This window comes from Alosa pseudoharengus, unplaced genomic scaffold (genome assembly GCF_046254945.1).
Source record: "Alosa pseudoharengus isolate Yale_2024_CS ecotype anadromous, Long Island Sound unplaced genomic scaffold, YU_APseudo_1.1 YU_APseudo_1.1_scf_7, whole genome shotgun sequence".
Lineage (NCBI taxonomy): Eukaryota > Metazoa > Chordata > Actinopteri > Clupeiformes > Clupeidae > Alosa > Alosa pseudoharengus.
This window is the reverse complement of record NW_027468859.1, coordinates 7,474,623-7,497,970: the sequence shown is the minus strand read 5'-3', so window position 1 is coordinate 7,497,970 and position 23,348 is coordinate 7,474,623. Positions and strand designations below refer to the sequence as shown.

The following is a 23,348-nucleotide window of genomic DNA, read 5'->3' as shown; positions in this document are numbered from 1 at the left end:
TATAAACACATACCACTACCCACGCTAAAAGGGAATATACCCATCTTTTACTTCACACTTCTCTTTGTCTTTCTTTGTCTTTTCTTTTTCTTTTGCTAAGTGTGTTTGTTTATTTTAAATAATTAAAAGACAACTTTCCACTCAAAGCACATTGTGTCTATGTATGCCATATGAAATTTGCTATATAAATAAACTGACTTGACTTGACTTGACTTCTCTTATCTAAAAAAAAGTAAAAAATCCTGTAAGAAATGATACGTGACTACGTAGAATAAAATAGAACCCATAAATACGGACCAGCAACCTGCTTCACACCTCCATATTCACTAGCAACTACTTTACCTAAATCTTTTTCCTTACTGGTTCAGAGACCATTCAACCTTTCAACAGCGAGCGGCCAAACTTATCCACCTGTAATTAATTTGGCAATCATGGAATGATTGAGCATATCAAACAGAGGGGATAATGGAGGCTCCAGCAGTGTGATTACTCCTTCATCCATGGCTAAAGCACAGCTAGGTCATTGTGGTGAACGTTTATGTGCATATAAGTGCTTTCGCTAAGGCTGCAACAAGCAATGAAATAGAAAGGAAGAAAAGAAAGAAAGAAAATGTTTTTGCCCTATTCACCTGTAGTGTCTCACCTTGTATTCAATACATTGAACAAGAAAGGGTTAATATACAAAATTGCCCAAGGGATATCACTGGGCACCCTCCTATATCTTAAAGAGATACCCCTAGTCTACAAGATTCTGGAAAAATAAAATACTTAAACCGACAAAACCAGGTCTAACTCCATGGCTGCCAGACTAAAAGAAAGATCAGGAAACGTGAAAACTGGTCTCTTCTTTGCTGGAAAAAAACTAAAGAAAGAAAGATCTGAAAAACATGAAAACTGGCTTCTTCATTGCTGGCAAAAAGCAGAAGGACAAAAAGAAAAAAACTAGAGAAAGAACGAAACCACACCACCCACCTTGCTCTGCGTTGGTGATGCCCTCGCGGATGGAGTCCTTGAGGCCCAGGCTGGCGGCCGAGGGCAGCGGGCCGAGGAAAGACATGAGGGGCAGGTTTATCCTCCTGGGGGCTTCTCCACCTCCACCACCTCCTCCCATGCTTCCTCCAACCCCACCGCCCCCGTCCTCTTCCTGCCCCTGCGGACTGGCACCCCGGGAGCCCCCCTTCAGCTCCGGCAGCACCTGGCTGATGATCTCCTGGCCCAGGTGCTCCGCGGCGGCCTCCAGCTCTTCGTCCTCCTCCTCCTCGCCTCCCACCAAGCTCAGGGATAAAGAGAGACGGTCGCTCTCCGGCTCTGCACTTGGAGTAGCTTAAAGAAGAGATATGGACACATTGATACAATGGAAACAGGTTACAGCAGTTAGCCTATAGCTCCCTATTAGCTATAGGCTAAATATAAGCTGGTGTAAACCACTTCTAGTGAGTTATACTAAGCTAGGCTAAAGGTGACAGACTTCATAATTGCATACATGGAGAGGAGAAGGACATGTATCCTCTTATCTAACTCTCTACCTGGGGTAGATCAGAAATCAATTCAATTGTCTGGCACTGCCAACCATAGTAACTTACAAGCAAGCAAATAGTTTGTTTGTTTAATTTAAGGCCATTTCAGCAACTTTAATGGCCAGAGCATTGTGTGTTATAGAAACTTAAATATGTTTTTTTTTAAATCTATGCTAGTAAGATATTCTAAAACCTTCAAAGGTGGGACCTTACTAAAAACATCAGCTAAAGAATTTTGATGATAAAATTGTTGTCTTTTGGTTTTCAAGGCCAGGCAAGCAAATAGCACTACACTGGAAAAAAAAACATCAACAACAACATGCTACATCGCACATAGTAGCATGGTAGAAGGGCACAACCTTTATCACAGGGCACCCCCATAACAAACAGCCTTCATGCACTTTGAAGTGCTTTCATAATCCACAACTAAAGATGACTTTGGCCCTGAGTTTACTAAAGGTGATGAGCTAGCAGAGACATCTGCAAACCTCATATCACCTGCAAAGGAAATGTCGAGGCTAATCTGCTGACGAGGTGTACTGAGGATTGCGCCTGTCAAATTAAATTGCCCTGTCTAGTCATTGCTTCATTCATTATGTTCACACTCGATATCAAGTTTTTTGCTTACAAGCCTCTCGTTCATTAGGAACCATAAGCGTAACTTGTAAGTGTAAGTGTTCACTTAAGCGAAGAGGCACTATTGCTAACTGCTAATACTGCTGCCGTGCAACCACAAACACAATCAGAACCACTGAAAGCTACTCTGACAACAGGTATCAACACAAAACAAAATCTCCTGGCCCCCGATGGAGCCAAGGGGGAAGCATCACCGACGGAATAAACAATGCAATTATCACGACAACTGCCGTTTCCATAGCTACAAGATCCTTTCATCACATCATGATTACGGCTGGGTGCGGAGACTGAAGTGCTTAACAAGGCATCAGAGTCAGATTACCACAGTGGCGTAAATTGGCCCATCTTGTCTGCAATATGATTAACTAATTCAATCGAGTGCTAATGGCGGTGCAGAGAGAACCGGTGAGCCCGGGGTACATCAAAGGAGTTAGACAGGGTGAACTTACAAACAAAGTGCAAAATAAATGGGGTGGGAGGTGGGAATCTGTGGTAATAATGTGCCTGAATTTTAAAAAACGTCACGTTTGCTTGTTCGAGTTTTTTTTATTTATGGAAAGTGGTCAGAACATAAGGTCATACATTAACACATTCACCCAAACACCCACTTAGACAGGCAAAAAATAAACACAAATAAATGGTTAGATGCATGCACAGCTGTGAACAATAATGTACACACAGACACATGCACATAAACAAACATTGTGAACATTAAACAAAGACATCAACTGTCTATGCACACAAACACACACACACACACACACACACACACGCACACACACACACACACGCACACACATTTCCATACGGTACCTTGCTTGGCGTATGCGGCATAAATCCCTCGAGGCTTGGGCCTGCTGTTCTCCAGCTCCGTTTCGATCTCATCGCGGTACGAGCTGATCTCCCCTGCGTGGGCCAGAAAAAGACACTATGCCTGAGCTCCGGGGCGAAAACATGCACACTCACGACACGCCGTGACTCACACAGGGATCGACAAAAAACATCAGCGTCGGGAGGAGAACACACCGCGTCATACTGCTCGAACTCGGAGAGCCACGAGTGAGCGGCGTCACTTTGAGTAAAGTAAAAACAGACAATCGGCTATTTGTCTGACTTGCCGCAAACCACGGCTAAATAAAAACACTGGACTACCTCGAGGAGTTAACACAGGCTGACGTGGGTCAGCATTAACATCCAGCGGGATATACTGACCTTGATATTCGTCGAGTTTCTGAGCCAGCTCATGCTCGAGCTGCAACGAAAGAACAAAGTTACATGAGACCATGACTAAGACAGGAACGATCCAATAGCAGACCTAATTATGCATACAATAGACCCAAGCATACACTATCCCAATATATATACATTAATTAGCAATGCCTACACAACCTCATGAGTAGATTAACTCCAGATGAGTCCTTACTTCATTTAAGACATTAAAGTTATAGTGCACGCTGTCCCTCAAAGCTTCATCTAGATGCAAATATGTCTAGATTAATTCATTATGTTTGTCTGAGTGACTTAATCTATTCGTTGCCCTTTCATCTTTCCAAAGGCAGCGCTCTTCTGTTTAACCAAGGTCAACGCCCCCCATGAAACTCTCTGCGTATAATACTGGGCTCGATGTCTGCCGCATGGACGGACGGACGGAGTGTAGGTGTGTGGACCTGCTGCAGTCGGATCTTCCTCTGGCCAGCTGTGAAGGACGGGGGGTCACACTCTTGCTCCAAATCCACCCGCATGAACTCATCGATGGTCAGCTGACTAGTGGGGGTGTCCTCGAACTCCGTCAGTCTGTAGGTCAGAGGAACACGTGCAATGTTAGCGTGTGTGCGTGTGTGCGTGTGTGTGTGTGTGTGTGTGTGTGTGTGTGTGTGCGCGTGCGTGCGTGCGTGCGTGCGCGTGCGTGTGTGTGTGTGTGTGTGTGTGTGTGTGCGTGTGTGTGTGTGTGTGTGTGTGTGTGTGTGGTTAATCTACTGACTGTGTTGAACAGAACCGTGTGTAATGGTATATTGTTTACTACTTTATGTATCTAGGCCTCCTGACAGGAAAGACAGAATCATCTGCTTATGATTCTGCCTCGAAAACATAGAAGCCTTTTTCTGGTGGAGGAGGATCGATACAAATCATCTGCAGGGACTCTGAGTATGAGGAGTGTATAAAGAGTAAACCCCGCCAGCGGGCTCCTGGAGGCCCGTTCCCCAGCATGCACCTCTTCCTCAGCGTGGCCTCGCACACCTTCACCACGGAGATGACCTCTTTCACCGTGCGCCGGAAATCATGCATGCGAGCGGCAACCAGCAGGGCTGAGAGAGAGAGAGAGAGAGACAGAGACAGAGAGAGAGAGAGGGGGAGGATAATGTTTGTTAAGTCAAAGCTCAGGTAACGTGTTCCTGGTGTAAAACCTTCAGACCAATGTGCTGCTGTGCACGTGATGTTATGTGTTAACGTGCACTGTTTCTGTTTTCAGGTGGCATCGTGCCTGGGCATAAACACACGCCTCCACACCTCACCGTGCCCACAAGTTGCAATCGTTCCCATATCTCCACCACCCCCGCCAAAGTCAAGGCGCCTCCGACATAAATAAATGAATACATTCTCAAACAAAAGCATGGTCTCAATCAATAGGGTCCTACAGTGCAGGCTGTGTTATGTTTCGGCCCGTGTAGAGAAAGAAAAACCTTCCTTAAGAGAGAGAGAATGAGACGTCTACACAGCTTCTTATTTACCCCCCTGTTGAAACGATCAAATTCTGCACAGACGGCCCACATCTAAACTTAACTGCTTTTCTCCCCCTACCCCTCTCCCTGAATACTGTGAATGATTAATGATGAATTATTAATTATTCAGATATTGCAGCAGTGGATATTAAAGGAGAAAGTCTAGAGATGTCTGGAGGAAGTTTGTTTTGTTGCGGGAACGCTGATTCTTCTGGCGGCACAGCGCTAGGGCACCAGGGCCTGGAGGTTCTAGCTCAGAGAAAAGGCAGCCAGGTCTGCATGGTCTTATCACTTGGTTGTTAATACAAAGTCTACCATCCTCTTATTATTCATGCCAGCAATGTTAAAAGGAGTTACATAATGCAGTATAGCGATCTAGAGAGCTGGTTAGAAATGCAATCTTACTTATTACAATCTCAATGCATTTTTAAGACTTAGAATCTAAGGGCCCTATTCAATGATGGTCAAAGTGCAAAGTCTGACTAAGGACAATTTTATAACTAGGCTGAATCAATTGGCTAATTTAACATCATGGGTAAAACAAACACTGATGAGTTAATGCTACTACATGCAACATGATGACTAAAGTTTATGCAGGTTACCAGGGAAACACACCTGCACCACACAACCCAGATGGCCTGCGACCTGTGTGCATCCAATCCCGCTTCATTCTCTGAAGTAACCGCAGCGCCGTCATGGAAACCTCGTGGGTCTTCTCTCTGAACTCCAGCATGTGGGCGAAGCGGGGGATATACAGGCAAGGGTCTACAGGAAGGAGGAAATAAAACAACAAGGATATGACATCGACATGTGAACACACACACAGGTGAAAATTCAGCAGCAACTGAGCGGTCTTTGTGAAGCTTTGGGCAACTTTCAGCAGAGGTGTTTTCAGATGAAGTGCCTAGAGTGTACAGTATGTCTCCAGAGTCTGCGAGGATGGGGCTGAACGATTTTGCAATATAATTTTTGTGATGCAATACATTTAAAAATTACTCTGAAATATTACTTCTTGGGCAAGACCAGCACTAATTCTGCTTACCTTTTCTGCTGTACAGTAATCGTACTGCTGCCTATGTTGCTTTTTAAATGTTAGTACATAATCATCGAATTGCCTCAGAAAGTAGCAAAATACTCCCAAATAATCAGAGCCGTGAGCTACACAATTAATTGCGGCCTTTGCGATTTTGCATGACTTCAACCCTATGCAAGATTATACATCATTTTTACTCCCTGAGGATGGCCAAAACAGAGCTCCTATAGGAGAGTGAATACAGTGGAAGGTCAAACATCTTTAAGCAACACCATGGAAGAATTTATATTGTTGCCCCTTGGTGTCAATATGAATGGCATTTAGGGCAAAGAGAGCACCCAATTTGTCTACAAAAAAACGTCTAAATGGGTCATGATTCTGCCTGATCAGCAACGTTTCATAGTGCAATGTCAAGCATTCCAGGCACGCATTGGCATAGACTTTATTCTCCGTACTACTCCGTACCGCTACCCAGGGCTGCCAACTTTTCAAAAAACCTTGGAGTGAGATTTGGTGGGGCCAACCAAAATTTTGCTGCGTAAATTTTTGTTTGGCTCATTCAGCATTATACCGTACAGTAAAAAAAACGCACATCAGTGGTTCTCAGGTGTAGGGACCAGGCATGGACGGATTATGAGCTTTCGGGCCCTTGGGCCCAGATGTATTAAGGGCTCCCCACTAATTGTCGTATATGTGGAAGGGGGGTTTGGGGGTACTCCCCCAGAATTTTTTTAATTAGTTTAATGTGATTTCCTGTATTCTGGTGCATTTTGGGGATGGGCAATACTAAATTCAATCAGATTCATAGCCTACATCCTGATGTGTTGATATTGAGGCAATGATTCCATGCAAAGGCTTGGGCTTCAGGGCCCCCTGACACCTTGGGCCCCTGGGTCTGGGCCCGGAAGGCCCGTGCAGTAATCCATCCCTGGGACCAGGGTCCCAGAGTTATATGAACATTGGTATCAAAGGGATCTAGCCTACTACTAGGACCATGGGCGTCGGAGGCATTGTGAAAGTAGGTGGGACATTTCAGCGGGGGGTATGGGGGTCCTCCTCCAGAAATTTTTTTTTGGACTAGATGCAATTTCCTGAATTCTGGTACATTTTAACAGGTTATTTAGATACTTCTATATAACAAAATAAAGCCAGCCTACGAAATTAATAAAAAGTAAATCATGCATAATTTAAAAATAACTCAATAGGCTACTTGGCTACGCAATAAGGTTTCCATTACAGCACCGCGGACGTTCAATGAACGTATGAAAGCGGATGGTTTGTTTGAAATCCCGACACATGGAACGTAATAGTGATCGATCATCAAATACCTCCCCAGATTTCAGTGCCCATCAGTCCCAACATTTAACAATATAATCAAACAGTCCAAAAGTAAATTAAATATCAAACTAAACCGAAAATGTCATGCTTTAGAAGGCCTACCAGTATGCCGCTCCAAGAAACGCATGTCTCAAAATAAAACTCGCATAAGAAATAAAGGGCTGTCTCGAATACAATCCTGCCCCTAAAGGCCTGTACTGTCTTAAAACCCCGGCCATAATTTGAGGATTTACAGTATCTAAGTAGACAAACTGGCTTCAGATATCCAACAGAGTGAATAGAGATTGTGCAGTTTTAGCTGTGGTTAGTGACGTGATGCTGTTAATGGGGAGTTTTACATAGCCTAGCGTAAACCTATAGGTTATTATTTATTTGGCATACCTATAAGGCTTTTTACCTTATCAAAAGTGAGGGGGACGACTGATCTCTTCAACACTGCGGGGGATTTGGCGCTTGTCACTGTGTGTGTGACAGAAGCGGAATGGGAGAATGCGTGTAACAAAAAATGTATGAGCGATTTACGCGAAAATGGGAGAATCCAATGAAAATGACAATGAAGCACTAAACAGATGCTGAAAACAGCACTGGTATTTCACACGGCAAAAGTGGGGGTGGGGGGTCCAAACTAACAATTTTAAAGAGTGGGTGGGTGTTTTGTAAGAATTTAAGAAATGTTTGTATATTTTGCATCAATCAGATGCACTTTCAAAATAAATTCAGAGGTCAGACTTGCTTATTTTTATGGAAATATTTGTGCTGTAGCCTAAGCTATTTTGCACTTCAGAATTATAACCATGCACACACAGGTGGAATAGTTATGGTGATATTGCAATAAGTTCACAACCACAAAAACATATGCTACATTTCACAGTTCAGAAATGTGTGTACATTTCAGCACTCCATGAAATTATGCAGAAGTGGTCACCTGTGTTATTCAGCTAGTTTATTTAAGATAATATATTGGTCATTGTAATGGCCATAGCCTATAGCCTACATGATATTCCTTTTTCAGGATGTACCCATATCTGCATGATGTGAATGTTTGCATATGGCTTATGTCAGGCTTTATATCAATATTTGTGTCTCGTTATTTGATTTTCTTCATATTTTTGCATTAATGTCACTAGGAAGCATGCCAATATAAATATATTAATTTATCTGTAATGGGATTGGCTGGAACCTGACAATATAAGAACCATGATAGTGGGATAATCTATGGCTGAGCAATTTACAAAAATGTATGTAGGCCTACTGACAAATAGTTAACATTAGAATACATTATAATTTCGCCCCAATGAGGCTATGTAGAAATGTGTTGCAATTTCAAAACCGGATTACTCAGGAACCACTTATTGCACAGAGGCATGCATAAAGCATCCTCGTATTCGGTAGGTTTGCTGTTTATTGTGAAATAGGGTTTTCCACGTGTTGTGTGAAGGGTTAGTGAAATATTAAACCGAGAGTAATGGGTAAATGCAAATATGATTAGCCTAAATTGCACGTCGGTTCAATGTTAATTCTCTCGCGAACCATTTATCACAGCAACTTGGCGCTAGTATCATTGGAAAGCTTAGATTCCGCACGTTCACATGATGTGTGATATCATATGTATAGGTTTAGTTTAGTTGAACCACATCTGCCAGGTATTTGACCTACCAGGTTGACACTTCAGCGTGAAAAATACTCAATAATACTCAAAGCATACCTGAAGCCGGGGAAATGCGGGGGGGGGGGGGAATGCGCCTGGGATGGCTTCTGAAGTAGCATCGCAAATGAGAGAAAATTTAGAAAATTCCACAGACAGGGGGTGCTCTTGAACCCTCTCACCGTCTCTGAAAGCATAATCGTGGCTCAACAGGTAGATCTATAGGCTAAACTCATTTTTCAGGCATCTGACCGACCGGGTTGACACTTCAGCGTGAGAAATCGGGGGTGTGGCGTGTGAGCGTGTGAAACTAATCAAATTTGAATTGTAAAATCAAAGGAGATTAGGCCTAGTCCACACGTACCAAACCGATCTTTTTTTCCTCCGTCTTCCCTGGAACCGTATCAAGAATATTTGCGTCCAAACGGATCCATCCCAACACGACTCAACACGTTACTTCATATCCCAGGCCTATAGGTGGCACTGTTTCTTTACAGTAATTTACAAAAACTTTCACGCTGTAGGCTTTACAAACAGACAGAATAGGCTACGGCGAAAATGGCTAATGCAAGGAAACCAGAATTGTTTGTGTGGACTGATGGTGAACTGTCAACTGTAGTCAACTGTAAAACTAATAAACTTTATTTTACGGTTTGTGAAGGGTGCAGTCCCGTCCTTTATTTGGCTAACGCAGGTAGGCCTACTCACCTTTTACTGTCTTTGGTTGTAGCATTAGTTTTGGCTATCACCGCAATTAGGCTACTAAACGCAAGGCTTACCCAAGTTCTAGGGTATTCTGTCGCCACATTTATAATATTGCTATAAAACCTTCGTTAGTAACAGTCAATACTTTTGCCTGCATCAAATCGCGCATTCGCATTCAGTGTGCTCAGAGCCATCTCTCTATGGCTCTGAGTGTGCTACCATCGGCTTAACGTGAGTTCTAAGCGTCTTTGTAATTTGATTTCACTAGACTGTGAATGCATGTATAGGCTACATGTTGTAAGACATGTAAAACTAGATGTACCGCGTAGCGGTACAAAATATGACCGCCGCTCAGTCCTGCACATCCATTCCGCGAAAATAAATCATATTAATGAATTTGTCTCCATCTTCTACTCCATCCCCCACTCTTGAAACTTTTGTGTATGCTTGTTTGGAATGTGTGTTTGCACACATTCCGCACACAAAGTAGCCTACTGGCGCTGCAAAGGTGAATAGATTTGTTTCTGGGCCAAAAAATCTGTAACATTGTTATAAAACCTTTAAAATCTCTAAACAATCACAAGTAGGGCAGTTCATCATAGTCCATCCATTGCAACTGGACTGATGAAAGGTACACCTGTAGGCTACATTGTATTTGGGAAAAGCAGAAGGTAGCAGCATAATGTATTTATTTATTTATTATTAAACTAAAACAATCCCTGTCAGTTCCATGCAGTTTTCAACAGCTATCAAGAAGAGAGGTCATGTCATGGATTTTTGTGAATGTTTCTTCTTCTACATATGCATAGGTTTAGTCATCTAGTTCAAATTATATTCAGCTTTATTGTCAATGCACAAATTAAATACCAGTAGTCTAAAACAAAATGCCGTTTTACCCAGTGGTGCAAATAACTGACATGTCCAAAAGGGCCTTCATGAAATGCGTTGCGAGACTGTTAATACACATTTTAACGGGCAAAGTTGAAGAGCTACTCTCCGTTATTGTTTGTGCAAATAATATGCTGATTCATGTTCCCTTGCATTTTGCAACCATGAGGTCCATGGTTAAGCTCAATCTTTTGACGCAATCTTTTGATTTTCACCCAGCCTAGTCCATGGTAGGCGCCCGATAGAAATATTGTTTAATTTTGCGATTGAGATATCCACGCACTGGCGCCCCCCCTGCGACGTGTTCGCCCCCCGGTTTTAGAGCTATTCTAAATGCAAAAATGCATAGACATTGCATGACAAAACCGTGACTGTTAACAAACTATAAGCTATATAAGGTAGGCCCTATGCTAGGCCTATTACACAACACAAATTGTCACCAGGCTATGCTGGCGACCCAAATAAAATCTCCGTTGGAACCAATGGCTTACACCTCACAGTATCAAGCTGCCACCTCTTGGCGAAAAGTTAATAGTTTTGCATATCAGTAGTAATACATTTCACGTAGCTGTGAATCACGGAAAGGGCGAATGAAGTGGACACTTCTAAATGGAACCCAACCCACTGTACAGTAACTCAAGGTCTGTGGCTAAAGCAGCCATAATGAAAGCGTTATCATTGTTTGGATACTTCACACACACGTGTTTTTTAATCGCATAGACTACAACTACCAAGCTGGAATCAAAGCACATCGACTCCCCTCTCACACCCTAAACACGCACTTCGAACAAACAAAAAGCGCCTCAGTCTCACGGAATAGCCATAGGCAAAACTGTATCTGACCGGTGTAACGTTGGTATTAAATCATCCATCGCAAAGAATGATTTTTGTAGCACGTGCAACAAATATGTGTAGGTACAGCCCTGCCCTGAATACATCTCAACGTGCGCTCTAAAACATCTGGTTTAAATGGAGATGTAGATCATCACAGGATCATAGACAGGTTATCTTTCAGGTAGCCTATAGGCCTATATATTTTCCATTAAAAAACCATCACGTAGCGAACGTGTTGTGGCTAACTCACTTAGCTCCTGTTAGTAGCCTAGGTTATGGTCATAAGCAAATGAGATGACAGTCGAAAGATACAATTAGTGCTGTTATCGATTTGCTTGGTAGCCTATAAACGCATTTATGGTTTTCTACAAATACATCAATAATCAAATTGGCCTCCATCACTCAACCATGCTAACGGTAAAATTATTTTACCTACGTTCTGCTATTGATAGGATTAACGTAGCCTACCTGCAGTAAAAAACAAGCATGTCCGATAAACATTCTCAGATTTATTTCGGCTTCAAGAGGAAATGGGAATTACATTTCATGCAGAAATCATCCTACCCTTAGACGTTCTCTGCGGTAAACTACTGTAGCCTACAGTCTTGTCCTTGTAGGAAGCATAGTGTCTTTCTAACCCACTTTAGATTAACTTCCAACAAAATTACGTCTCACTGCAACGATGCGCCATCTAGTGGACAAACGACTACTTATCGCCAATACTGGAAATGCAGCCATGATGATGATGATGAATATTTATTTTGGCTTTCTTTTAATCCTACTGAATTTGTAATTATGTATCAGCCGTTCTAATACCGATAGTATGTGGGTGCCTGTGTGTGTGTGTGCATGTGTATATGTGTGCACCACCATCTACAGGCCAATGAGTGTAGAGTCACTAAATGTACACATAACTTAATTTTTTAGACCCCCCCATGGATGAAATTCTACGAAACTTGGCATACCCCCAGAGAATGTCAGGTTAATCATACACATAAACTTTGGTGCAGTTCTGAACGTCTTTACTGAAGAGAGGGGCGATTAAAGCAGAATGATATTGCATTTTCATTTTTTACCGGGGGGGTGCAAATCACAAATGAGTGATTATGGGCTAAGTTGATGTGAGCCCTTGAGACCAACATACCATAAAAATTTCTTCATCCTCGGTGCCACGGTTCAGGTAGTTATTTAGGAAAAACTGCATTTTTTGGGTTTCGGGGGGCCCAGCGCGGAGGGGGAGTGGCCCCCGGGGACCAAACGAAATGTTTCCGTAAAAGTCTAGTGGGGCTACATACCCACCAAATTTCATGTGCCCCGGTGTTTCGGTGCCCCGGGTATCGTTGACCAAAATTTCAGGAAGTAGATGACGGGAAAAAAAAAAAAAAAAAAAAAAAAAAAACTTTGACAATCCCTATATGACCGCTAGCGGCGGTCATAATAAATGAATGACACTGGCACTACGCACAAATTAATGTAGCCTAAACATACGCCGCACTTTCCTAATAACTTAAATTCTCTCGTGTCACTGACAGTAGCTAAAATGCATAAAAAAACACCGGGAAAAACAGTGTTCAGTCCACCAAGTCATTAAGCTATCGGCGCTGCGCAGCACCAGTTGTGATATTTATCTTACGGAGTGTAATCGTAGGTAATGTCATGTATGAAAACTAGTATTGTTAGGCAATACTATAGTGCAAGTCCAGGGCAGCTGAGGTGTGGCGATGGCGATGGCGATGACATCATCGATACGCAAGCAGGATGTGCGGTTTCGCTGTCTAAACGAATTCAAACGGGCTACGGTTTCAGATTTCTCCACTCTGGGACCAGGTTTCAGAAAAGTGCGGTTTCGGGCAGTGCGTTTACAGGATTCGTTTGGACGCTCGGCCAAGACGAAGCAAAACCTCTGCGTTTAACCTAAAAAGCGTCTCCGTGTGGACGGGCCCTTAAGGCCTTAACACCACTGCATAGAATGATGTCCTTTTGCCACACTGAGAAAGTGCAGTCAGTCCTTGACTTCCTTAGAAAAATCTGGAGCAGGGCTTCACTACAGGGACTCTTGTGAACGGCCTGGACAGATCCACAGCATGGGTGCCGTGTCCAAACCATTCCCTCCCTGCCACGGCCACCTACTTCCGAGTCCTTGGGTGAAAAACTCAAGTGCTCTGCCCCATTAAAAAAAAAGAAGTGCATATTTCACACCGCTGACCTATTAAGCAGGGAAATGAGTTCAGTGCAAACTCAAATCAATAGAATACGTAAATAAATAATCAAAATCCCAGTGACAATCCTATTCGCAGAGAGGGCAGTGAGAACCCACCTGGATGTCTATGATATGTCAAGTGTGTGATGGGAAGGGGACAAAAACAGTATTTTCTTGCCATTCAGTGGTAAGCTGACACAGAGAGATCTAATTCATTAACTGCCGTTGAGAGTCACATGACCCATATTTCTCTCATATCTCCAGAAAGAATGCATATCCCGGGATCTTTTAATGACATAGAATTTCCACATGTGACGATTGTCCCGAGATGTTCTAGCAGCCGGCGCAATACAAACTCAAAATAGAAATTGATTTCTGAGACGCTGATTCACTCCAGCCATGGTGGTTATCTGATTTGTATGTGTGTGAGTGTGTCTGTGTGAGTGAGTGAGTATGTGTGTGTGTGTGTGTGTGGCTGTCAAAGTTTGATTAAAAAGTTGATGAATGGCAGGAGGTAGAGAGAGAGGAGCGAGCGAGAGACAGAGTGAGAGAGAGAGAGTGAGAAAGAGAGAGAGGGAGGGAGCGAGCGAGAGAGAGAGAGGTGAGGTTCCAACAATCACGGCGCACTGCGAATTTCCCAGGCTGCCAAGTACCAACCGGCCCTCCTGGGGCTGCCAGGATCACACCGGTCACCACGACGATGATGATGATACGACAACGCAAGGACACACAACAGACAAAGGCACAGACAAAAACTAGCGTTCCAGGAAGCAACATCACTCTCCAGACTAGAACACAAATACACATCCCTAACGGAATAACACTGAGCATTTCTCAGAGAAGTTGTCTGAATGAATGGAGTCCACTGTACTCTGAAATAAATGCAGACATTTAAAATGCTTCCTCCTTTTTTTTCTTTGTCCTTGTAACTGAACAGACGAGGACAGTACACCCTGAACAATAGAAAGTAACAACAACTCTGAAAGAGATGTTGTCTTCTATGTAGGTTTACCTGAGCAAAAACAAAAGCATATTGTTGTAACATTACACCAACCCTACAGCATATTAAAATTCTTTTGATATGTAAATCCCAAACTGGTGATCTACATAAAGGCTGAGGTCTTTCTTCTTCTTGTCTCATCTATTCTGGATGCCCGACTGATTCTCTATTTCATTTCCTGGATAGGTGGAGCAATGGAGCTAGTATCATCTCTGGAAAGAGGACCATGCAGATACAAGACACCACTGTCCTAGTCTTCTCTTACTAATGAGCTCTGGCTGATATTTGGCTGAAACAAATTTTCAGTCCATGCGTGTGAGAGAGACCTACTTTAATAGTGCAGGCACTGAACAGAGAATGCCAGATCCTGATGATGTGAAGCCTTTCCCTACTGGCTATTTAAGTGTGCAGACTCAGGCTGTGTTAATCAGACAATAAATTGGCCCACACGTTTTTGTGTTGCGATTTGTGTTTTGTTTTGTTCTCAATCGGCTATGGAAGGCTTTTTGCATCTTTGCCAATTCTGACCAATTACATAATCAGTTTTCCTATTACAGATCTGGATCTAATACCTGAACTCTGTAAAACAAAACAAAAAAAAGCAATATGTCACAAAAAATACCGCCTGTAAATTAAACTTCAACTTGTCCAAACCCGATGAGGGGTAGACTCGGCCCCTAATATCCAATGCTGTGATGTATGTTTAATGCCACACTTACGTCCCTACTACACCTTTCCCAATGATCCGTTTTGCAACGCCGGGGCCCTCTATTGGAAAGCCGGGAAACCGGTCTTGTAACAGGACACAACAAGCCCAACCCCCTCCCTCTCTCTCATACCAATCTCCGGATTTAACATGGCTCCTGGCTGCGACCGAGCGTCCAGAAATCAAACCTGAATGTTTCTTACAGACAGTTAGGCCTTCGTCAGCACCAAAAGGTAACGATTTTAGTGCTATGCCATCTTGCATTTGCCGTCACTTTTAAATTATGTTGTTTCCCGAGCGATGGGTGATGTTACTTCGACTGTAGCTAATGTTGGTTCGATGAAGAAGTCGTTCGCGGAGCCATTCAGCACGCTTGCTACTTTATCTCCGTTATAACGTTCTGATTTTGCAAAGACAACGATGCCATCGGATTTTTCGACAGCTCTATTTGTGCTTTAGCATATAGTTCACGTTATGCATTAATGGGTAAACTTAAACGCCGTTTTTCATTTGAACGGTCGCCGCGAAGCTTGCACTTCGTTGCAGATGTTTACCCCGATGAACAAAATTAAAATCGGAGTCCGATTGTCGAATGGCGAGACCTTTCCGCATCTAGCAAATTCATGAACTGCAGATATTAAACAAACTGCACCACTCTACAGTGGCTGAAGTCGATGTAGGCTAGTCTATATCTTGTCATTACAAAACCAAATGTTACAAATGGTTTGATTAAGTCAGAAACAATGGATGAACCCCTACGAAAACTAACTTCGTGAGATATCCTATGGCGTTTCAACAAACTGGATGGCTTACACTCAAACTGATGTTTGTCATAGCATTCCACCACATATAATAAAACTAGCAAACGGGTGTGCTTGATGGAAACGCGTTTGAATTTAACCTTATTCTAGTTTCTTTCCACCGACTCCGTGGAAGTGGTGACGTGAACGTTTATTGTCAACAATACGGCAAGGGTTAAACCACTGCCTGGATCGGTCCAGTGGAATATAATGGCGAGGGAGGGCAGGCGGCTTGGCTGTGGGAGGCGCCTCGGGGCAACTGACGTGAAAGGCATCTGTGTATCTGATTAGTCAATACAGAATAGGGCGTCCGCTTGCGATACACAAAACCAGCGCATCAGTAAATTGATACGAAATACATCGGACTGGTTGAATGAGGACGGGCTCCGTACGTATATAATGACAGGGTAGTGTGATTTACGCACGGATATATTCAGGTTTTACTTGTTTTATTACGACAGCTCGGGATGAGAAATTGTAGTTGGTAATCAGCACATCGCTTTGGGAATTAAATGGATGTTCTGTTGAAAACGGGTGCATTTGCTGGGGATGAGCAGACTTGGAGAAAATCGGATTCCCACCCAGAGAGGATGCTCTGAAAACGGAAACATCACGAATCATTTTGGAATAATTCTGATAGAAGGATAAATGGTGCTCTGTGCGTTTGTCCGGGGTTAGTAGATGCTTTGGGTATGGTTGATGGCTTAAAATCCTCACCAATGCTGGGAAGAACAGTTATTGTGTATGAATATTTGGGAGTGGATTTTGCATTAAGTTGAAAAAAATTCTACATCAGCTCGGCAAGCCAATCCGTTTGACGAACTTCTGGATATTTGCTGATGCCAGCAGCCCCAGATTGCCTGTATGGCAGGATCATGAAGTTTCTGACGTTTTTCCTTTTACTTCCAGAGACCTTGAAAAGGACTAGAAAGAGTGGTAAACAGTCAGGAAAGCTGCCAGTATGCTATGAGATCGTGACTTTGTCCTTGAAGAAGAAGATGGCTGCAGAACTGTATCCTGCAAGCATAAACACCAACCTCCCGAACAGCAACGGCACCGCAGTGACTGCTGCCAGTAAGAAGACTATCGTTCAAGTGACCGAGACTGTAACCACACCGACCACCACTACCACTCAACAGAATATCAATAACAACAACGTCGAGACTGCCAGCTGGCAGTCAACTCACCCGACATTACGAGAAAGGTAAATATTGATTTAATTTCTGAAATTGCGTTGTGACGAAAGCGGCTCCAAATGAGCTATGCTGTGCGCAACGACGCCAAATCTAATTGTAATTCCCGTTTACATTTTCAGGAATGCTTTGATGTTCAACAACGAACTCATGGCAGATGTTCACTTTATTGTTGGACCCCCCGGTGAATCGCAGAAAGTTCCAGCGCACAAGGTGAGAACGCATCCTGTCCGTTTTCCTGACTGTCCACCGCTGCTCCCCTTGTTTGGGCTGTAGAAAAAACGGAAACCTTTGCAGTCCGCCTCACGCCTCATGCTTGTCTTGTTGTCATTTCAGTATGTTTTGGCGGTGGGCAGCTCTGTTTTCGGTGCCATGTTCTATGGCGACCTGGCAGAGGGGGAATCTGAAATCCACATCCCAGATGTGGAGCCTGCTGCTTTTTTAATCCTGTTAAAGTAAGTTACTCATCTCGTCTTGACACAGATATGAAGTTACTGCAAGCACCATTCATTGATGCACTTGTAATAAAGCCAAAAATACGACTATGGTTTATGGAAAATACGGCCATGGTTTAATCAGCACTTTATTTGACTGTATTGTTATATTTATGCATACTAATGTGTATCTGTATGGGAAGTTTAACTGGCATGTGTTCCACAGGTACATGTACAGTGATGAGATTGAACTGGAGGCGGACACAGTGCTGGCCACTCTGTACGCCGCCAAAAAGTATATAGTGCCTGCCCTGGCCAAGGCCTGTGTCACCTTCCTGGAGACAAGCCTGGAGGCCAAGAACGCCTGTGTGCTGCTGTCCCAGAGTCGCCTGTTCGAAGAGCCTGAGCTCACACAGCGCTGCTGGGAGGTGATTGACGCCCAAGCGGAGTTGGCGCTCTGCTCGGAAGGCTTCTGCGAGATCGACCTGCAGACGCTGGACATCATTCTGCGACGTGAGACACTCAACACGCGCGAGGCCGTGGTCTTCCAGGCCGTGCTGGACTGGGCGGTGGCCGAGTGCAAGCGTCAGGGCTTGGGCCCGACGGCCCGCAACAAGCGGGCGGTGCTGGGCAAGGCGCTGTACCTGGTGCGCGTGCCCACGATGACCCTGGAGGAGTTCGCCGACGGCGCCGCGCAGTCAGACGTGCTGACGCTGGAGGAGACGCACGACATCTTCCTGTGGTACACGGCGGCCAACAAGCCCAAGCTGGAGTTCCCGCTGGTGCAGCGGAAAGGCCTGGCGCCACAGCGCTGCCACCGCTTCCAGTCGTCGGCGTACCGCAGCAACCAATGGCGCTACCGGGGCCGCTGCGACAGCATCCAGTTCGCTGTGGACAAGCGCATCTTCATCGCCGGCCTGGGCCTGTACGGCTCGAGCGGCGGCAAGGCCGAGTACAGCGTCAAGATCGAACTCAAGCGCCAGGGCATCACCCTGGCGCAAAACTTGACCAAGTTCGTGTCGGACGGCTCCAGCAGCACATTCTCGGTGTGGTTCGAGCACCCGGTGCAGGTCGAGCAGGACGCCTTCTACACAGTGAGCGCGGTGCTGGACGGGAATGAGCTCAGCTACTTCGGACAGGAGGGCATGACGGAGGTCCAGTGTGGGAAAGTGACATTCCAGTTCCAGTGCTCCTCGGACAGCACCAATGGGACTGGGGTTCAGGGGGGGCAGATTCCAGAGCTGGTCTTCTACGCATGAGGTGTGGAGGGGCAGTGGGTTTGGCGGGGTATTCATTCAAAAGTGCATTCCACCCCTGAAATTGTTTTGGGGGGGTCGACCAGAGTTGGGGTGCGTAATGTTAGGACCTGTGAGGGTTCTTGCCTTCTTTTACAATGTAGCCGTGGAAGACTATTTCCAGGAAGTTGTTTAGTCTGTTGAAAGACTGTTGTCTTGATGATTTTGAGTGAAGGAGTGTGCTTCAGCTTTATTTATTTAAAAAATAAGTATATATTTGACTTAATTATTGATGCTGCACCATGCAGACTTTATATATATATATATATATACATATATATAAATATCAAAATATATATATACAAACTATGATTAGATGTAATGCACTTCTAGTGGACAACAACCACTAGTGTGTTGTGTTTTGTACATAAGTTGAGGCTAACTTGTTTACAGCTTGAGGCTGACTGACAATTGAAATGTCTTGTATTAGTGTGCAGCTTCAAAAACTGCAGATCATAAACATTTTTTTTGTGACTCTGACCGAGTTATCTTGCGAATGGTTCTTTCTTGACATAGCTTTACAGAACAATGGATACATCTGTTTACTGCACCACATCAACCACTGACAAAATGTAAAATCAGCTAACACTATATGGTAAGAGAGTATTATAGTCACCATCTTACCATGGTTTTGCCATGATTAATTACAGCTTCTCCTATCAACTAATCCTTTTGCATAGCTTTTGGTTTGATGTAAGCCTTCAAACATGGCAGAAGTTAGACATGAGCAAAACGGTATCATTTGTGAACATCAGTGACAGAGACTTTTTTTTTTTTTTTGCCAATCATGACATGACAACTTCCTGGTACAGCAACCTCTAGTGTCACCAGATGCTCAGGCTCAGTAGAGACAGGAAACAGACACCATGGTTTGAATTCAGGAGCTGAGCTGTAGCTGAGGTGCCACAGTGTTGCCGGCTGCTCTCTGATGGTGGCTTTCTTGGCCAACACAAAGCACCTGGCAGCCTGTGAAATGACAGATTTCGGAGGCAAGCTGAGAGAGGAGAAAGTCACTGCAGAAGAAAACCTGCTCATCTGAATCCCATTGGAGGGATTATCCACCGCACAAAATGACCAAACATATCACCTTATGGTGTGTGTGTGTGATTATGTATGGATGAAATTTGGTGGATGGTGGATGTAGAAAATATCACTATAAACCCAATTTTTACTGGGTGGTTGGCATGTCAATCCAGCAAACAACTGAGGTGACTAATACAAAATGTTTACCTTCTCTGTGGGAAACTGCAGTGAGCGGGGACTTTAAACAAGGCAGAGCCATCCGGATGGGCGGGACCAGACTACACCTTACACAATATGTGCTGTGTTTACTAATGTGCGATTAGCTCAAACGAATGGGTACTCTAAGACATCCATTTAGCCTTTAGGTTTTGTTGACAAGAGATGGAGATAAAGGAGTTTCCTGAGTTTCTAGCTGTAGAAAATCAAATACAGATTTTTCTCAGACCCAGAAAAATGTAAATAAATGCAAAAAAGAAACAAGAGTTACAAAACCCAAGTTGCCGATGGTAAACAGGAATGCTGTGTTATGTTTTATGTTTTCAATGATCCCTTTAAGTATACTACTGGTCATTTTTATGACTTTGGCACGTTTTGAGTGAGAGAAATTAGTGTAGTGGCACATGATTGACTTGCCTGATCTTCTCCAATACCAAGGTCAAGATAGGCAAAGCCTATTACTGTTACTACAGGACAGTGGAAATTTAAGCGGATGTCATGGCGTTGAAACTTACCAACAGCAGGAGCGTTGATGCACAGCTCTCTTGCCAACAGCAGGAAGGTCTTCCCCAAGATATACACATTCACCTACAAAATGATGGACAGAGAAGTTGGCCAGGGTTAGGAAGAGATCAGAAAATACCAGTTGGACTAACCAACTACCCTGTAAAACGTTCAAATGAACATCAGGCCAGAGTGTCAGGGGAATAGAGGCACCTTGAGTTTTTATTTTCTGCCATTAAAACTGGATCTTCACCCTGCTACTATCCCTGTATGAATTTTTGTGGCAAAGCATCAAAAACAGTGGTAAAGTGGAGGTCATTCTCTATAAAACACTGTCCCTCTGAGCCCGTGGAGTCAACTTTGACCTCTTCCTGTCAGTCTCCTTGACATGACAGCAATTAGGGTCCCTAATGGAAAAGCAGGGTCGTGACCTTAGCACCAGGGATCCACTGACGGAGGGAGTGACAGGCACAGGGTATGTGTGGGTGTGGGGGGCGTCAGCCGGGGGTGGGGAGTGGCCGCACTTGCTTGGGATTCGTGGCATATTTTTGTCACCCCAGCTCCACCTTGGGCTGACGACACACCCACTCCCCCAACCCCCCCCACCCCCACCTCATACCAGACGGGGTTGAGTAGGCCAGGGCTCCCACCCCTGACAGCTGGGGGACTATAAATAAAGGCTGCACCAGCTGTGTCTCCCTAAAATGCTTCCCTCCGGAACCACCCACATTTAACAGGAGAGGAGGAGAGAGAGAGAGATGGAGGCCATTAAAGCTGACTTTTATGATTTGTTTTCTCTCTCCCAGACTGTGCTATCTAACTGTGCTCTTTAACAAAAGTGGGGTGAATTGTACTGTTAATTAATCAGCCGTCTCATGCCGATTGCACAGATGCCATACCTGTGAGTGTCCTCCTGGTCAACTTATACCCATTTCATGTTCGCTACAGTATATACAATTAATTTTGGTTGACATAAACAGCAAGGGGAGAAATAATAACTCCATTTGCATCATTCTCATTACAGTGCACTACACCATCATGGATACACACATGTTGATAACCTCAGATGGGGTACATTGGCAGTGACTTCACCATTAAAGCAGTGTGTTATTGAGAAAGCTCAATCAACAATTTGCTTCTACATCCTCCAATAATGGAAAAATTTGGAATGGCACCATTTAAGCAAAGCCATTGCCAAAAGCCAATAACAGAGGAATTACAGTAAACACCATAATCTCAGCGTACAGTAATTAAGGGAGGATGTGGTACGATTCTGAAAACTCTCCAGAAGGAGCAGCCGGTTAGTGTTTTTCCAACCATCTTGATTCACGACGCGATGTCTCTGGTACTTCCCTTTAATTGATCAAATGTGCCTGAGAGGATGTATTGAGTGTCTGGCATGAGCTCAACCTCGCCTTGTACTTGCTGAATGTTGCGCTTCTCAATTATCTATCGGGGATCAGGAATTAGGATATCAGCACATTCCAACTGGCTATGAACTGATTCTCATATTACCCTCCTCTGCTCTGCTAGGGTGCTGCTTCACTGTTCTCTGAGTGGCGTGTTGTTTATGAGGAGGAGGGGGAGTCACAGGGCATATTGAATTATCTAAGGAGCCATTGTAATTAACGTGTTATGCGTGTGTCTCTGTGTGTGAGTGTGTGTGTGCTGTGCACCAACCTGGAGGAGGTCACTCAGGTCCAGGAGCATGTCTGAGAGCCAGTTAAGGAAAATACAAACAAACAAACAACAAAACATAGCTAACAAAAAACACTGGCATCACATCACAATGTTTTACAATGAGCAGCGCTGTTGAATTGTCAGGAGCTAATCAGGAGCTAATCACCAAGTAAGATGGAAATTGAACATGTCGTTCATAACCCCCCCTCCACGTATCCCAGCAGAACCCCCCCATACCATCTGTTTCTATGCACCTGGCCCCACCTGACTGATGCACGTGTCTCCATGGCAATAAATGACCCCCTTTTAAGCGTGCCGAGTGCACGGTGAGGGCTTAGCCTCTCGGAAAGGGAAAGGATGATCTCGTGTTTATCGGCCGCTAACGTTGACAATCAGCCTCACTTAATTACCCCCGAGGATCTGCGAGGGCAGGAGGGAACTAACCAACGAATGGACAAACGTCAAGGTGGCTGCTGCAGAGTGTATGTATATGTGTGTGTGTGTGTGTGTGTGTGTGTGTGGGGGGGGGGGGGGTGTTTGAATCATGGCTTCGGCAAACAGCCAAATGGCCTCCCGTGCGGGACGCTCGCTGAACGCTGTCACTGTTGTCACAGCGAGGAGGTTGGGACAGGTGGACCAGCAGGGATACGACAGCCGGTCCTGTCTACCAGCGTGCGTACCCTGGAGAAATGCATCATATGGGCGAGTGGGGTTGGAGGACATCTTAAACGCTACATACAGTATATTTGGATGTTACGCTATGTGACGATGTGTTACCGCCTGAGAACAATAAACAACATCATTGTATTGTATTGCACTACACTGTATATCAATGTATTGTTTTGCAATGCATTGTACAATTGTATTGATACATTATTGATAAAATGAACCAAACCAGAAGATTGTAAAAGGCTTGCAAAGTGAAGGTGAATGTCACTGCCATATTCTCAGGTGTAACATATTGCTTTGTTTTCCATCAAA

At 44.2% G+C, this 23,348-nt stretch overlaps 2 protein-coding genes across 4 annotated transcripts in view; one reads left to right on the top strand and one right to left on the bottom strand.

The window, feature by feature from the left end:
* Positions 1–23,348, bottom strand: part of brf1b (BRF1 general transcription factor IIIB subunit b) — an 85,889-nt gene that overhangs the window by 45,187 nt on the left and 17,354 nt on the right. The window contains exons 5-12 of the mRNA XM_076273284.1: positions 22,368–22,399; positions 20,699–20,771; positions 5,489–5,638; positions 4,366–4,459; positions 3,821–3,947; positions 3,366–3,405; positions 2,967–3,059; positions 973–1,323 (exon numbers count right to left, since the gene is read on the bottom strand). Of these exons, the coding sequence (XP_076129399.1) occupies positions 973–1,323; positions 2,967–3,059; positions 3,366–3,405; positions 3,821–3,947; positions 4,366–4,459; positions 5,489–5,638; positions 20,699–20,771; positions 22,368–22,399 (960 nt within the window). The remainder of the gene's footprint in view (positions 1–972; positions 1,324–2,966; positions 3,060–3,365; positions 3,406–3,820; positions 3,948–4,365; positions 4,460–5,488; positions 5,639–20,698; positions 20,772–22,367; positions 22,400–23,348) is intronic.
* On the top strand, positions 15,347–19,424 carry btbd6b (BTB (POZ) domain containing 6b). Of its 3 annotated transcripts, none has more exons than XM_076273287.1 (5): positions 15,347–15,455; positions 16,932–17,226; positions 17,338–17,428; positions 17,552–17,670; positions 17,876–19,424. In XM_076273287.1, exons 2-5 carry the CDS (start codon positions 17,021–17,023, stop codon positions 18,906–18,908), a joined length of 1,449 nt encoding a protein of 482 aa, XP_076129402.1. In that variant the 5' UTR covers positions 15,347–15,455; positions 16,932–17,020; the 3' UTR covers positions 18,909–19,424. The 3 variants fall into 3 exon arrangements, with proteins under 3 accessions (XP_076129402.1, XP_076129401.1, XP_076129400.1); XM_076273286.1 differs by lacking the exon at positions 15,347–15,455 and adding an exon at positions 16,294–16,695; XM_076273285.1 differs by lacking the exon at positions 15,347–15,455 and having other exon boundaries at positions 16,295–17,226.

Excerpts from the sequence above, each read along its gene's own strand:
- btbd6b (XM_076273285.1), top strand. The coding sequence starts at position 16,862 with ATGCCAGCAGCCCCAGATTGCCTGTATGGCAGGATCATGAAGTTTCTG. Across the intron at positions 17,227-17,337 it reads CACCCGACATTACGAGAAAG|GAATGCTTTGATGTTCAACA; the intron begins GTAAATATTGAT and ends TTACATTTTCAG. Across the intron at positions 17,429-17,551 it reads AGAAAGTTCCAGCGCACAAG|TATGTTTTGGCGGTGGGCAG; the intron begins GTGAGAACGCAT and ends TTGTCATTTCAG.